Raw genomic sequence first — 16911 nt, forward strand, 5'->3', positions numbered from 1 at the left:
TTTCACTTTTAATAAATAAGCATTTTGTCAAGTCACTCAGCTTTTTTGCAGCACGACAAAATAGCTATCACATCAATTCAAATTTACAGATTGAAAAAATCATGCTAATTAGGGACAAAGCTTTATTTACTCTGTATTTTTCTAATATTAGTTCTGCCGTGTGGATTAATCAAGAGTCCACATGCAGTTAGTGATTCACTACAGAGTCAGAACAAGCRTATGAAATTTCTCTCTTTCTCCTGATTAGTCCCCCCAGAAATCCTTTGATTTCTTTTCTTCTCTGAATGGGGCACTGTGTAACTTCTTGAAGCATCAAAAGAGGTAAGATTATGAAATTGCAGTCAACAGGTTTGCAGCAGGCATTTTAATTGTACCTTAATATTTTCATTAAGTATGTTGTTTCTGCACAGGTTATTGGCAAAAATATGCAATTTATTGCTTAAAAACATTGAAAAGTTAGTTTCAATTGCTTTTTCCTTCCTGTTACATTGTGTTCACAGCCAGTGGAAAAAAAGTGGTTTGTATATCAGAATGGGAGGAGTTACCAGAACTTTGTTTTAGAAATGGCACAGAACCCCAGATCTGAACAGCCGTGAACCTTGTGATAAGATCAGATCTGAACTTTGCGTTTCAAGCACCTCTCTGTTTTTCGATTAATAATGAACTAGTTAGATATATGTTGGTTTGTAGATCAAATGAAAGAGCTATTTCTTCACCAATATCTGAAGCATCTAACATTTGTTAGTAAATAACCTATATTGGTTTAAAATTCAAGTATGTATTAATCAGAGTAACCATAAATATTACTAAGTATATTTTATTATAGTAGTCATGGTATTCTTCCAGCCTTGGTTAATGGTCATACATCTAAAATTCGCTGTCACCTTGAAGTGTTTGATAATCCCAGTGAGGTATGTATAAAGAGGCAGTAAAAAACATTGTTCTTCCTGTTTATGTGATTGTATAAATACATAATTGTTCAATATTTGTTATAAAAAATACAACAAAGCTGTATTTTTCTGAGGATGTGTTTTACTCACAGTAGGGTGAGCATTTTTTTTAATAACTTGTTAAGCACCAAGATAGTCATTAACAGGCTTTGTTTACCACCTGGACAGAATGGCAAGCTCCACTTAGCCAGGTCCTGTGAATATTAGCATGTCTAGGAGTTAGCTAATTGCCAGAAAGAGCCCTACCGGAAGTTTGTGATTAAACATCCAGTTATATTCGTATTCTGTGGGGGAATGTGTGAGTCTGAATGGAAGTTCAAGGGAAAGCTGCATGTTTTCTCTAAATCTTCGTCCTCCTCTGTGAAAGCAGACCTAAAGGTCTGCATTAAACTGGATTGCAAGTTTGGCTCAGGAAATATCTCCATAAATTGTAGAATACAAAGAAGCTTCTTGAACTGATTGAAAATGTAAGTGGATACATACAGTTACTGCAGACACAAATACTGAAGAAACCCTGATATATGGATCTTTGTCACCAATCCAGCTCCCCAAATCAGATCTCCAGCACATCCAAAATGTAGCAGAGCATGCATGTTTACACTGAATTTCCACGATTATTTGGAAGTTGGTAGCATGAGGTGTTTGTGTGGAACAAATGTCTACTGCTGAACATTAATAAGAAGCTCTCTGGCTAGCAGAGGACAATGAAGGAAGTGTCTTAATACTTTGGGTTTCTAGGCAAGTTTATAACGTCAGATACATGATGCAGTTATAAAGAGAATATAGAGATATGTAAAAATGCATTTGGTTAGTAAAGATGGTTCACATAGGTCCCAGTCTTATAAAGTACTTTGCTTGGACCTCAGGAGTGACATTTAAAACCTAGTGTCATTGAAATAAATCATATGCTCAAACTGTAATTGCTTTGCTGAACTGAGGCATAAATAAACACATAAAAAGGAATACAAAATTAGAAAAAATGAATGTTTTGCAATTACTTTCATGTGTTTTAAGTGGTGTTTATAAGAGAATGCAAAATGTAAAGTATTTATGATTTCAACAGCCAGTTTTAAAACTATCAACTTTGTTAAGTAGTCCCTACTTAACATATGTAGTCACATGCCTTATTTTAAAGAAATCAGAAAGGAAATAAACTATATTGAAGTATACAAAATATATATATACACAGTTACATAGTGCGTGTGTGTATATATGTGTGTGTGTGTATACATACATATATATTAAAAATATATATATGTACACACACAGATATATAATCCTTCTAAATTGAAATGCCCTGCCCAAATAGGAATCTGTTGATCACTGAACCAGGCTGGTGACAAAGCCATGAAACAGCAAAGAAGATGAGAGGGGCTGCAAAGATAGATAATACCAAAATGATGGAAGAATCAATCTGTTTTTTGGCAAAAGAATACCTCCCAAATCTAGTAGAGCTCTTTCAGAGTCTTTCATTTCTGTAGGTTGATCTGGTCAGCAAAGTACAGCTGGATTTTCAAAAGGTCCTACATCAAAGACACTTAGAGAAACAAATTGTTGTGGGATAACAGGAATGTTCCTCTTGCAGAGTAATACCTGCTTAAAAGAAGATAGAAATAAATTGTCAGTTTTCATAGTGGAGGAAGACCTTTATCAGGCTGCCTTAAGACCTTTATCAGGTTGCCCATACACCTTTTGGGGGACTTTGGATGTTCACCAAACTCAGTGTTAGCTGAAAAGGGAGTTAGTAACAAGTTCATGAAGTTTGCTGATGAGTACTCCAAATAATTTGAACCCAAACTAAAGCTGACTATGAAAATGTGCCAATAATCTCAGAGTAGTAAGTGCCTAGGCAATACAACAGCCAAAGACATTTCACTGTTAATAAATGCAGAATAAGGCATTATGTGTGCTATGCATACATGACAACAGGCTCCAAATTAGTTATTTTCAATTAGAAAGATCTGGAAATCCCTGTGAATGGTTGTCTGAATTTATCCACTCAATTCTCAGGGACAGTGAAAAACTCGGTGTTTTGTGTTACAGGGAAAGAAAGAGATAACAAACAGAAACATCATTATTGTAATGTATAATGGTACACTGCAGTCACATTATGAGTCCATTCACGTACTAAGTTTTGTAAGCAGTTTTGGACTTCTCATCTCATAAACAATGAAATAGAATTAGAAGATGGGCAAGAAGGGTCACTAGCATCCTTAGATGTATTAAATAATTTCCATATGAAAAGGGCTCTTTCAGCTTGGCAAAAATTGCTGAGTTAGGATGTGATAAAAATGTATAAAACCATCAATCACAGAATCACAGAGAATCACAGAATAGTTGAGGTTGGAAGGGACCTCTGGAGATCATCTAGTCCAACCCCCCTGCTCAAGCAGGGTCACCTAGAGCACATTGCACAGGATCGCGTCCAGGCGGCTTTTGAATATCTCCAGAGAAGGAGACTCCACCACCTCTCTGGGCAACCTGTTCCAGTGCTCTGTCACCCTSACAGTGAAGAAGTTTTTCCTCATGTTCAGATGGAACTGTCTGTGTTTCAGTTTGTGCCCATTGCCTCATGTCCTGTTGCTGGGCACCACTGAAAAGAGTCTGGCTCCATCCTCTTGACACCCTCCCTTAAGATACTTGTACATGTTAATAAGATCTCCTCTCAGCCTTCTCTTCTCTAGGCTAAACAGGCGCAGCTCTCTCAGCCTTTCCTCATAAGAGAGATGCTCCAGTCCCCTAATCATCTTTGTAGCCCTTCGCTGGACTTGCTCCAGTAGTGCCACATCCCTCTTGTACTGGGGAGCCCAGAACTGGACGCAGCACTCCAGATGTGGCCTCCCCAGGGCTGAGCAGAGGGGGAGAATCACCTCCCTCGACCTGCTGGCAMCACTCTTCCTGATGCASCCCAGGATACCATTGGCCTTCTTGGCCACAAGGGCACATTGCTGCCTCATGCTTAACTTGGTGTCCACCAGCACTCCCAGGTCCTTCTCGGCAGAGCTGCTTTCCAGCAGGTCAACCCCCAACCTCTACTGGTGCATGGGGTTATTCCTCCCCAGGTGCAGGACCCTGCACTTGCCCTTGTTGAACTTCATGAGGTTCCTCTCCGCCCACCTCTCCAGCCTGTCCAGGTCTCTCTGAATGGCAGCAYAGCCCTCTGGTGTATCAGCCACTCCTCCCAGTTTTGTATCATCAGCAAACTTGCTGAGGGTGCACTCTGTSCCTTCATCCAGGTCACTGATGAAGAAGTTGAACAAGACTGGACCCAGTACTGACCCCTGGGGGACACCGCTAGCTACAGGCCTCCAACTAGACTCTGCGCCACTGATCACAACTCTCTGAGCTCTGCCATTCAGCCAGTCCTCAAGCCACCTCACTGTCCACTCATCTAAACCACACTTCCTGAGTTTGTCTATGAGGATGTTATGGGAGACAGTGTCAGAAGCCTTGCTGAAGTCAAGGGAGACAACATCCACTGCTCTCCCCTYATCTACCCAGCCAGTCATTCCATCATAGAAGGCTATCAGATTGGTTAAGCATGATTTCCCCTTGGTGAAGCCATGCTGACTACTCCTGATCACTTTCTTGTCCTCCACATGCTTGGAGATGGCCTCCAGGATGAGCTGCTCCATCACCTTTCCAGGGATGGGGGTGAGACTGAGTGGCCTGTAGTTCCCTGGGTCCTCTTTCTTGCCCTTTTTGAAGACTGGGGTGACATTGGCTTTCTTCCAGTCTTCAAGCACCTCTCCTGTTCTCCATGACCTTTCAAAGATGATGGAGAGTGGCTTAGCAATAACATCCACCAGCTCCCTCAGCACTCATGGGTGCATCCCATCAGGGCCCATGGATTTGTGGGTGTCAAGTTTGCTTAAATGATCTCTAACCCGATCCTCCTCGACCAAGGGAAAGTCTTCCTTTCTCCAGACTTTCTCTCTTGCCTCCAGGGTCGGGGGTTCCTGAGGGCTGGTCTTAGCAGTAAAGACTGAAGCAAAGAAGGAATTCAGTAATTCTGCCTTCTCTGCATCCTTCGTCACCAGGGCACCCRCCATCAATGGTGCTGAGAGGAATGATGAATGGCAGGGTACTACATTTCACAGAATGAGAACCATAGTAATGTGAAACAATCAGGCTACAATTTTGCAAGAAACAAAGTACCATGCACAAAGTGCATGGCCACAGGGTACTGTGGGGGCCAGAGGTGTAAAAAGTGGGTTTAATAAGCTTGTGGAGGATCGTTCCATCAGAGGTGGTCAAAACGCAATGGACTGAATGCAGCCTCTGGCTCAGGATTTCTGAGTTTCTGGTGTATGGAGACAGGGAGGGTATTCCAGTGAAATGATACAGGATGCTTTCCCTGTTTTTCATGTTCTTTCTTGAATCATCTGCTGTTGTCCTGTACTGAGGCAGGGTACTGGGCTGCACAGCCTGGTGCCCCACACAGTGTGTTCCTGCAGCATCCCGTCTGCGAGCAGGCAGGAGGGGATGACAGTGGGCAAGTGTGGGGACACATTTGGGCAGCGCTTGGCTGTTTGATGCTAAGCTAGAAAGAGTGACCCTTTTTAAAACAAAAAAAAAATTTAAGCAACGGGTTGTTGGGTGAAGGAAGAGCTTCCAGCACCTTTTTGCTATTGAAGCTTCATCTGGTTTTGTTAAGGCAGTTTAGGATMCATTATTTTAGATTCAACTCAACCTGTGTCCTGTGGAGTAGAACTACTTCCCTTCCTTATTTTACAGGATTTTATGCAAGTCTAGATTGAATCCCCAGCTGCCACCATTCCTCTGCAGCAATAAGTAAAAGGTTAAAACGTTGCAAAAGTAACTGTGATAAGCCTGAGCTGTAATTTAATCTGTTTAGTGTATCCAGAGGATTAATTCTCAAATGCATTAAACAAAACAAGAAATAATGCACACTTCATATTGTCTCCCTTACGCTGTAGTCTCATTTAATTAGCCACTGAAACAACTGACTGAAAGCTTTCCCTTGCCTTGTTGTTTGAATCATGAATTTTAAAGAGAGAATGACTCAGGAGGTGAAACAGCAGGACTTCTAATGTTATTTATAAGCTCTATACAGGAAACTATTTCAGTGTCTGTAGCCATGAAACTCAAGCAATTTAGCCTGTAATTTCATCATTTGAGACTAAATGACAGCAGAACTGTCAGTGCCTCACTAAACAGCATTAACATTCTCCATTGTCTTTGCTTACTTGAAAAATGGATAATGACATAATTGACATTAAAGTCAGCTATCAACTACAGGTTAACCCATGAAAGAAGAGGTTAATATGTGCACTAAAATACATGCAGGAACCAGCTAAAATAAATGGTTTTTCATTATAGTAATTGTTCTGAAGATTGCATTAAACTGAGGGCAGCTCAAAAACCATCTGTGGGACACCTAGCACAACCATCTAAGTGCTACCTATAGCTGGCAGCCAACAGTGGATACCATTTTACGGGGGCAGCCTTCCACTGGAAGGATCCTAAACAAAATTATTTGTTTTTGCAGATTTACTGCTTGACCATTTCAGATCTGTGACATTACTGGGTTTTAAAAAGACACAAAATGAAAATAAAAAATAGAATAAGAAATTATATTCCTGTTTAGATTTTTTATCCATTTTTTTCCTTTTGTAGCTTCTTGAAGCACATTCTTCTGAGGGCAAATCATGCATCTCCCCACATCTGCCCAGCAGTTTTGGCCTTTCAAAATTTCTAGGGCAGCCATCTGCCAGATATGAGAAGTGAGAAGCTACTGAATCTGCTACTGAATGGACATGTATAGCCCTCCCCACACCCCCGTTTGACAAGGTATGTAGGAGCACAAAGCTGAGTTAGCGCTCTGATGTGATGAGCGAAATGCACTTGCCTTCAGTATTTTTTACTTTCCTGGTACCTAGCAGTCTTTAAGTGCACAGCAGATTGGGATGTGTCCTTTACATATTTTTGCTAATTCTAAGTACTTTGCGTAAAAGAACAGGGCATACATTTTTCATCACATCTGGGTTCACTTCCAAGGCTTTGCAGTTTTTCAGTACATCTCTGAGTAGTGTCATTGACATTTAAAGGACCTGAAACTGGAATAAACTTGATAAGGAATTAAAGGAGTTTTTTCTTGTTTTCTGAGGAAAAAGTAGGAAACAAAAGCAATCGTGAGTTTAATAGATGAAAAAACAGAATCCATCTTTTGTGGTGAGCTAAATCACTGCAGAAATAAAAATAAGATTTGAAATCAGGTGTTTGTATTAACATCTTACTGCCAGCAGTTCTTTTGATATTATGCGGATTTGTCTTTGCAGTAAAATGAAACTAGAACACACAGGTACTTGGAAGATGTGAGAGATGTACACATAAACTGTCTTGCAAAGCTTGTATTTTAGCTTCATAAACTTTTGGAAATGTTGTGCAAAATGTCCTTTGTTGAGGCATTTCCAACTTTGCTGTTAGGAGGTGGTATAGCTTGCACAACAGGGCACTTGGTCTAGGCTCAGATTTCTAGCATTTATTCCTTTCTCAGCTGCTGTGAGAAAATGAATGTGTCATTTCATCTCTGCTTGCCTCTCTCATCCTGCAGTTCCTCTTGCCTATTTGGAGTGCAAGTTCTTCTGGGCTGGAGTCTTGGTTTTGGATAGGTATATATAGTGTGTAAAACAGTGGAGTGGCAATTCTGTTAAATCCTCTACGGACAGCTGTAAAACAAAACCTAAAAAAGTTACACTGCTTATACATGGTTGGTGTTCATTAGTGTATTTACTTCACTGAATATGGCTATGTACATTTAGAGGTCAGTATCCCAAAGATCTAATTGTGATATTGAAGAACCAGCACACTGAAGAGGGATTACACAGACGGTGGGGAATTTCCAAGTGTCTTTGAAAGTTTCATGGAACAGTTGTGTTGTAAGTTTACTTGAAAGCAAAAACAACTGGGAAGACATTGATAGGGCTATACAGCAAACATACTGACTTTAAGGCTCAGATAATTGGCTTCATTTGGCAACTAAATGCTATTTGATACATAAAAAGTGAAAGAAAATGTAGAAAGAAAAATAATGCAAAATGTTTTGCACTAAAAAAATACTCTGGAGATACTATAGGCTTTACCCCCTGAAGATATTTGAGTTTTATGGAAACTGCCTTTGTGATCATGCTGATAATCAATAATTAATTTGCCAGTCATTGTTTGCACAAAATGGCAGTAGTCTTAAAGCTTAAAAAACTGGCAATAGGGTTTAATGATGACTTATCACAGCAATGMAAATAAGTGCAGTAGTGTGTTTGACTGTGACTGGCAAGAAGCAGTGGTCATAACTGACACGCTCATCATTCACTTTGTGGTTCATTCATCCTTTTGCCTTAGTAGCAATATCTCATCATATTAATTTGGCAAAAAAACCCCGACAGTTTACTAATCTGCAAAGAATTGCTGTTTAATGTAGATATAAGGCAGGTATATATTCTGGTCATCAGCTAACGAATATTCACGTTGTGCATTTTATGCTGAGATCGGAAGCTAAAAAGGATGGACTGTTTTTCAGAACTCCTCAACATGTGTGTGGATTTTCATTAGGATGCTCTCAYGCAGCTGATTACTGAAAATACATTGTCAGTATCAGTTACCAAAGCAGCGCCTTTTGCCTGCCTTATGCACTGCGTCAAACCATGTATAAAATGACTGGCTATACAGAGACTCCTGAAATGAGTTCAAGACAAGAATGAGCTAAAAGAACTGAAGAATTTGTTTTGTCTCCAGTATAACAGATATCTGAATTAATCAAGGAAATGGCACCATGGGTTATCTTGCTCTAGATGGATAGATAGATGCCATTTCTGGAGATCATGCCCCTGGTGCAGTGGCCCAGGAGGTGGCATATTGAACTCCCACTCCATGAGGTAGCCTAATCCCGTGAGGGATTAGGGAACAAGATACTTGTTCAGGACAGTACTTCAGGCAAGTCACAAATAGGGCAAATGGACAGGGTGGCAAGGTCGACAACAGTAGTTGTTTTGTTTGATTGTCGCATCTGATTACAATGACTGTAATTTACATTAATAAAATAAAAAGAAATTGACTGCTTTAGTGCAGTTTTATACTACTGGCTTATTTTTCTCACAATTGCATGACAGTGAATTGATTCATGAAAAAACGCTTGGGCTTGGTGGCAGAGCCTAGAACCTGTTAAGTCTAAAAAGAAGGTGCCACACTTGAGAAAAGAGGAAGGAGAGAATAGTATTTATATTTGAGAGACTCACTGAACTGTGAAGAGCAGGCCTGCAATACGTGGGATCAATACATGTCTTAGAAACTGGATTTGACCACAAAATACCTGTCGGCTGTGCTAAAGGTACCCCAGTGATTATTGATTTTGTCAGCCTGGATGACACCAGCATCACCCCAAGTCCCCTGATGGAGTTTGAGTTTTCAACAGGCATTTGGTCACAAAAGAGCATATGCTGGTTGTACATGTTTTTAAAATTATTACATTTATGGAGTAAGTTGATCTGTTTGGCAAGTGCTGTACAAGTAACTCTGCTGCTGTGTTCTGGTGCAATGGAAACATCTCCTTTTCTAGTATAACCTGAGGAAAAAAATCACTTTCATCTGCAGCTTGCTCAGCATGAAGACTCAGTAACAGGTCAAGTGTAAGGAAGTGATCTCAGAAGGAGCTGAAAGCAGAAAAACAAAACAAAATGAAAAAATCCCCAACCCCCATAACAAAGAAGCCAAAAAGCCCAAACTAAGAATAAATAGGCATTAGCCTCAGTGTTTGCCTCTGACCCCATACTTTTACACATATTTCCCACAAATGGCAAACAAGTATAATAGTGTTTTGCTGGAGAAAGGACAAACATGCAGAGAATACTTTAGTTCCCTAGACACACATATGTAGTGCAACTTCTTATGCTTCACAGGGCCTCGGCAGCTGCTCCAGGCATGAGATATAACCTGTGTGTCACAACCGTCAGCCCCATGCCAGTGCCAAAGACACCTGGGAGATCCTGAATGACACTAAATATCTGCCATTAGGTAACTGTATTACCACTGTATGCACCACTGTATTAAAGAGTGTTTTCTGCCACTTTGTAATGGAATTATGAACTATCTATATCTCATCAAAACTGCTCAAATAATCATTTATTTATAGTTTTAAATTTCCAGTATTTTCATGCATTCATAGAATAAGTACAGTATTTTTGGCAGCAGTTTTTAACATTCCCTATCTTCATGCCACAACAGTTACTATATCCAGCTAAAAGCAGTTTCTTCCTAAATTCCTTATTAGCCAGCAGTGTTTCTCATGTGATTTGCATCACTGTAAATGTGAACAGACCAGAAGAGGGTAATTAAGGAAGGTTATTTGGCAAACATTCACTTTTTGATTATGGGTGTTCTTGCTCTGCAATCTTGGCACACATGAAACCATTCTCCATTAACTGTGAAGAACATGAGTATGATAGTGGAGCCTAGACCTTCACTTGTTTTTCTATTTGAGTATTGGTTACAACAGGAATCAAAATTAACTACTTGACACATACCTGTGTAACACTTTCCATCTGAGGATTTTTAAGTACTTAATTCAACCTTTCAACATTATTCTAGGAAATGTATACTTTCCACTTTGTCAGTGGCTATCATGGAGACAGGTAAATAATTTATTAGCAGGCCTGTGAGATGTGGCTACTCATCTGTTTTCCTGACTGCTAGCTTATGTGGCTTGCAATAACAACCCTCTATTTGTTCATATCTATTGTTCCTGACGGAAATGTTGCCATCCAAATGGTAACAACAGCAACAAAAAAACTTAAATCAATTTTAGGTGGAACAATTGGTTGGCAACTGGAATTTTTAAAATTTGTATCTAGGTGAATTTTTTCAGTTTCTTATTATCTTTCAAGCTTCTGGAAGTGGCAAGTTTGACTTCCAGGCAGATTTTGTTTGAGAAAGCTTAATAATAGAGTGACTATTTAGGATCCAGTATAATTAGTCAGTCAATCTACTCTGAAATCTTATTGTTTGAAGCATTACACAGAATCCTTCTTTCCTTTCTCCTGAATTCTGTAGAATGATTGCTTATATTGAAAGCATTTTTTCTTCTGCTAGTTTTTCAGAAAAGTGGCTGTAGGATTCCACTGAATTTATTTAGATAATTCAACATGATTGGAATCTACAGATGTTTCCTAGACAAAATTTTATAATTCTGGAATCAAAAATCTGAAGTGAGTATTGGCAGAGTGTCTCAGAACTTCACTGTTCAGAATTATCTGTACATGTTGATCTCAATCCTGAATGCGTTTGCTGGTGAAGGGGCAATATTTAGTGTCTTCCTGTGGCCTAACCACCTCTGGAAGTCATAAATACCTCATGGCAACTAATGTTAATGTGGAGGAGTCTCAAGTTTGGAGCAGGAGACATGAAAATTGCTTGCAGTTGTATTTGTGCCCAGGGTGTTCCGTGTCTAGAGGCTTTTTTGGGGCCCTCGGCTGTAAAAATCTTTTCTTGTACTCAAAGCTAAGAACACAGCTTTTCTCTTTTGTTTCTATTTACATAGGATAAACTGCTTTCTTAGGGTCTTTTCATTAGTCTCATAAGATATTGATGGGTTCCTGTCTTCAATGACAGTCTAAAGCACAGCCTGTTTAGGAACCTTTTGATATTCTGTGTTCTCACATTCTCTGACAAATCTTGCTGCAAGAGTTTTTACACAGTAATTGTTTGATGGCAAAGTTAGATTATTTTATGATTTAAAAAAATTAAATTTAGAGGAACAAATGTATTTTAGCATTTCAGTGAATTAAGTATTACAAAGTGAAAGGTATTTGTTCTTGATCCATTCACAGAGATAAAACACTACTCTGTAAATCCATAATTATTATGATTAGTGCAATGTGTGCTACAAATTCCAAGCAATGATTTTGTCTTGGTTCTTATAAAAGATTGTTCAAAAATTGTAATGGATTTGCGTCAATGGCTTAACTCATAATGCATCTGCAGTGCAGAATTCCATCAGTTAAAGAATTTATCAGAATAGTTCTGTTGTTTTATACTTGTACATATTTAAAAGAATTCAGAATAAGATTTTAAAAGTGAATCTGGGTTGACATAATTTCAGTGCTAAAACTACTGGAAAATAATTCAGCATTTGTAACCCACCCAGTGACATCCATGGGATTGCATTGGTTCAAGTCAGAGGCAAATAAGTTTCTTAAGAGCAAGAAGAGAACCTCTTAACATGAAGTCAGTCTCAATACTGTAAAACCGTAAGCTGCAACTTTTGGTTTCTGTATATCATATTTCTTCTGAAGGAATCTTCATCTTGGATGGAATTACAAAATGCATTGCCTTTCTTTTCCTTCATTCTAAAATAGTGAAACAAGCAGTCCAAATCAGTTCCCTCTACAGCGATGGAAATATGCCCATTAACCACAGTAAGAGCTGGACTGTGTCCTGAATGACTATAGGAGTGATCAAAAGATATGTATTACAGGATGTGCAGTTATGCTGTGAGAAATTTTGCTTTCATTCTCTTCAAAGGCTTCAGACATCTCAGTGAAACCAAGGAAAATCGTAATACTAATTCTTATGAACACACATGAATTTATCAAAGCCCTCATCATTTGATGCTGATTTTCCACTATTTATAAATAAATATGTGAACAATTTATTTAGTTGATTTTTTTTTAATCAAACAACCCATTTTTTCCTGCATTGCTTTACATAGTAGTATCTAATCTCAGTCTGTGTTTCTGACTGGGTCCAATAGCTGGTACTCTCAAATTTGTATCAGTATTTGTTTTGAGTGTCTATGACCAAGCAAGAATGGAGCCTCTTGYGCTAGAGGCTTCCTACACAGAGAGCTGCAGACTCCTAATCCTGGTAAGCTTGCAGACTAAATGAGTCAACCCGAAGGATTTACAAGCTGTGAATCAGTGCACTGTTGGCACATGTCACACTTATTTTCAAAATAAGTGGGGTGGAGTTTTGTTATGATGGGAGAGTTGATTAAACTGAAACAAAGCAAAGGGGAGCTGGTAAAACCAGAGAAGAAGAGGCAGAGGTAATGAACTTGGAGTGAAGAAACTGCAAGGAGAAAGGAAATCAGAGAGAGGGTCAGCGGAGACAGGAGCAGACAGGGACAGACCCACGGGAAAAGTGCTGTGACCCCCAGGCTGGTGAGTGGCGGTGTCTCCTCCATCGTGCCTGCTGCGGTGTCAGCTTTTCCTGCTCCTCTTGGTTTCAGTCTATTCTTGGGCCACGAGTCCTTGCTCCTAGGCACTATTTGTGCAGCCAAAACCCACATAGTTTGATGAAGGTTAGTCCTTTCTATGCCCTGGTGCCCCCAAAAGAGTTGGTCATTCCTGAATAGGAAGAACTGTCATCTCAGCTGAGCCTGCTTCTGCCACTAGCTGATGGGGGCTCCTGAAAGCTACTGGAATGTACTCCTTTGGGTGGGATCGCAGGAAAACTGCTCTGAAACTGCACAACATTGTCGTAAACGGAAGCTCAAAAGCAGAAGCAGATTCCTAAGCTTTCCTCAACACAAATAGCAGCAAAGCAAGGATTCATAACTAAGTCACAACTGATCATCAGCGTAGTCATAAATATTGATATTATGTCTCACAACTAAGGAATCAGTTTCTGTTGGACCAAAAACAAGAGGAAGTGCCACCACATGTGGGATTATTGTATGGATTTTCCTGATTGGATTCTGGTAGTCAGAGAGAAAAAATGGATGTGTACTGTTACTAATGAGACAAGTATCTCAAGGGAAGTACAGCTTTTCCCCTGTGTGAGTTTTTGCTGCCTTGTGCTCATTCAAGTCAACTAACCTAAAAACTACAAACTAYATATGCGATGGCTCTGTGCAATTACTATATGGAACTTTATACAATTGCATGTGGATTTAATAACAAATAGCACAGGGGTGGATTCATGTTTATGTTCTTCTTTAAATATTTGTATTCATATAATGGAATATCGCCCATTTTTCTCTGTAGGTGCCAGCTTGCGTGATGACATCAGTAAATACTTCTGGTTTCATCATTCTCACGGGGACACAATGACAGTTCAGGATCCAAACCAGATGAATCTCTGTGCTGCTGTTTGGACTGTCGTCTCCTATGTAATTGCTGACATGAAGGAGATGTTGCCAAGGTAATAAAATGGCAAGAAAGAAGATTTCTATTCTTCAGTAAAGATTGTGAGTCCACTAAGGCATGCTGTCTACATCTGTGGGAAATTCCTTTTTCACCCTGCGCRTTATTATTTCTGTTCCTTCAAAGCACATACTCTTATACATTTCTCTTTCTTTTTGCTGTTTTAATATCTTCCATTGTGATTTCCATTTAAAGTTTTTTCTTTTAAGTACTTTTTAATGTCTGGTCAATGTATGATGCCTCTTTGAATATGATGTAATAATCATTTGTATGTAAAGTGATCCTGTGCAGCAGGAAAAATACACTGAATAAATTTTTTACATCAGCATAGTTATTGTATTGAGTGAATGTACAAGTTTATGGGTTTATTTTCTGTCTTCTTTAAATCTATCCATTAGAATGATGTGCTCTTAATAAAATAGCATTTTCTTCTTATTCTCTTAAGATAATATGTTACTTTGTATACAGTTTTCTGGTTATAGGACAAATTAATCTTGGATGCTTTAGTGGTAATACATGGTAAAATGCTCAAATAACAGGGTTTTTAATAGTTCAGTCAGCCCCCACTGTGTACTCTTAATACAGGTTGCTTCATGTGAGACTCAGATAATCGAGGACGTACAGGATAGGAAGTAAATAACAGGAATTAGATCTGTTTCCCCAGCTGGATGGACTTTCCCTGCCGTTTGTTGATGGTGTATTTCACAGCCTGGATGTTGTCTGTTTCCTGGCTAGTTCCAGATCTCCAAACCACAGCACGTGTTGTGTTTCTTTGGTCACTTCCCCATGGAAAAGTGTGTGTGTCCTTTTCTTTCTGATGGAAGACTCACCATAGGGACATACAGAGAATTTCAAATGGCAGCTTTTTTTCTGAAATGCCATGCAGTTGCAGAAGCAGCCTCACAGCTGTCGTCTGGGACCTTCCCCACCTGCCCGCTGATACCCAAATGGAGCATGAGAGCAGATTCTGACCTACCCTGCTCACGTCATTTACAGCACTGCCCCTGCTCTTGTGGGGTGCCCTCTCCTACCACAACGTAGGCAAGAGGAAGGCACTCTTAATGAGAAATTAACTGGGGAATTTAATTCCCGTATACTTTGTTGGATTTTTTTCTGCTGAAAGTTTATGGATATTCAGATGATGAGTCTTGGAGATGCCTATAGAGAGAGGATATAGGTGGTGTTGGGGACAAAAGATTTTAGGTATGTGATTTCTGCTTATGCATTTGTGACATGATCCTCGTTTGTGCTTTTAAATTTTACAACAAGCAATCTTACTGATTTGTGCATAACTGCTGCAATATAATCAAAAGCACTAACGTAACGAGTAACATAAAGAGTATTAAATGGAATGGCAGGCAATTCCTGATGCTGTTAATCAATTCTGTAGTTGAGCAATAGCTTAGGGATAAGCCATTCATGTTTATAGAATTAATAACCATGGTATCTGTTTACCATGATAGAACCCTAACAGTGGTTTTACATCAAATTTATTAAATATTTCCCTTTTTCCTCCAAATCACTTCAGAAACATAAAAACTGTCTAGACATATTCTGCTCTTTCCTTATAAAGAAACAGTTTTGAAATAAAGTTAGCCAAAATTTCCTCAGTTTTCAAGCCATCATATGTATGTTTGGCTTTTTATTTATATGTTTGACAAGAGCATAGCTAGTGGTATTTACCACTGGCAGATTCCCAGCTGTCTCCTAATCCAACCTTTTGACCTTCATAGAATATCATTGACTGTTTTTTGAACTTTGTTCCACATCTTTTTTCTTCAGTGATATGCCACTTGAGCATCAGACAGTCATAAAGTTTTTCAAAATAAAATTAAATTTATTGTTATAAGTCGTAACCTGTGCTCTTTTGGAAAAAGGGTTTATTTGTGTTTTTTTTGCAATTAATAAATGAGATCCTTAATTGCCATTAAGTCAAATAGAAGATATTTTGAATCAAGAATTCTCTCTGTAGAAGACAACAATACTGCTATATGCACATGACTCCAAAATATATCCCCCGGTATACTTGTTGGATCGTGGGTTACATAAGATAGGCCATTAAAATTAAGACCATGATGCCACTGAAGAGAATTTAATCTTTGCATCAACTTTGGGTACACAAACCTTAAGGGAAGATTTGAAGAGCAGATTTTGAAAAAACATTCAAGAATAAAAATTGACCTCTTGACTTTATATTAATAGTTACATTAAAAATCTTTTAGTTCTCAAATTGAAAACAAAAGATTTTTTTAGTTAAAAAACAGGTTTTGATCAAAATGAGAAAGTCTTCTTGATTCACCAGTTCATTTTTGTTTTATTTATAATAGTTCTCAGATCTAAAAGTTTAGCTGTTCAAAATGCTCTCCTGATAACCTTGTTTGTTCAGATGTACCTCTCAAAATTTCCATAAGCGGTGAGATGATAATAAAATTTCTTTCCTTTCCCACTGAGTACCTTTTGTGCAATAGCTCATCTTAATGCTTGTTCAGTGTAGCGATTCTGGTCTTTCAATTGCTGGCAATTAAACATACATAGGATGCTCAATTTTCTATTCAAAAGCATTTCTTAAGTGATCCAGGTATACCAACATAACTTTGCTTTCCATTTGTATACTGCCTCTGATCTTTGAGTAAGGAACCCTGTTGTTTTTCATTAGTTGAGACAGTAATAGCTGAGGATATTATTTTTATTATTGTTATTGTCATGGTCAGCTGCCATAAAATTATGTTCTTCACAAGCGTTATGACGACATTCTACGATAAAGACACCACATGTATGTTTCCCTCTGATAACCTAAAATGCTT

General features: G+C 38.8%; 1 protein-coding gene across 6 annotated transcripts in view; it reads left to right on the forward strand.

The window, feature by feature from the left end:
* Positions 1-14437, forward strand: part of CPQ (carboxypeptidase Q) — a 168168-nt gene extending 153731 nt beyond the window's left edge. For all 6 annotated transcript variants that reach the window (XM_026060131.1, XM_026060130.1, XM_026060129.1 and 3 more), the window contains one exon: positions 13949-14437. In XM_026060131.1, coding sequence (XP_025915916.1) covers positions 13949-14109 — 161 coding nt within the window. In that variant the 3' untranslated portion in view covers positions 14110-14437. The remainder of the gene's footprint in view (positions 1-13948) is intronic.
* Positions 14438-16911: the final 2474 nt, after the last annotated feature.

The sequence above is a fragment of the Apteryx rowi genome, unplaced genomic scaffold (genome assembly GCF_003343035.1).
Source record: "Apteryx rowi isolate R43461 unplaced genomic scaffold, aptRow1 scaffold_165, whole genome shotgun sequence".
Lineage (NCBI taxonomy): Eukaryota > Metazoa > Chordata > Aves > Apterygiformes > Apterygidae > Apteryx > Apteryx rowi.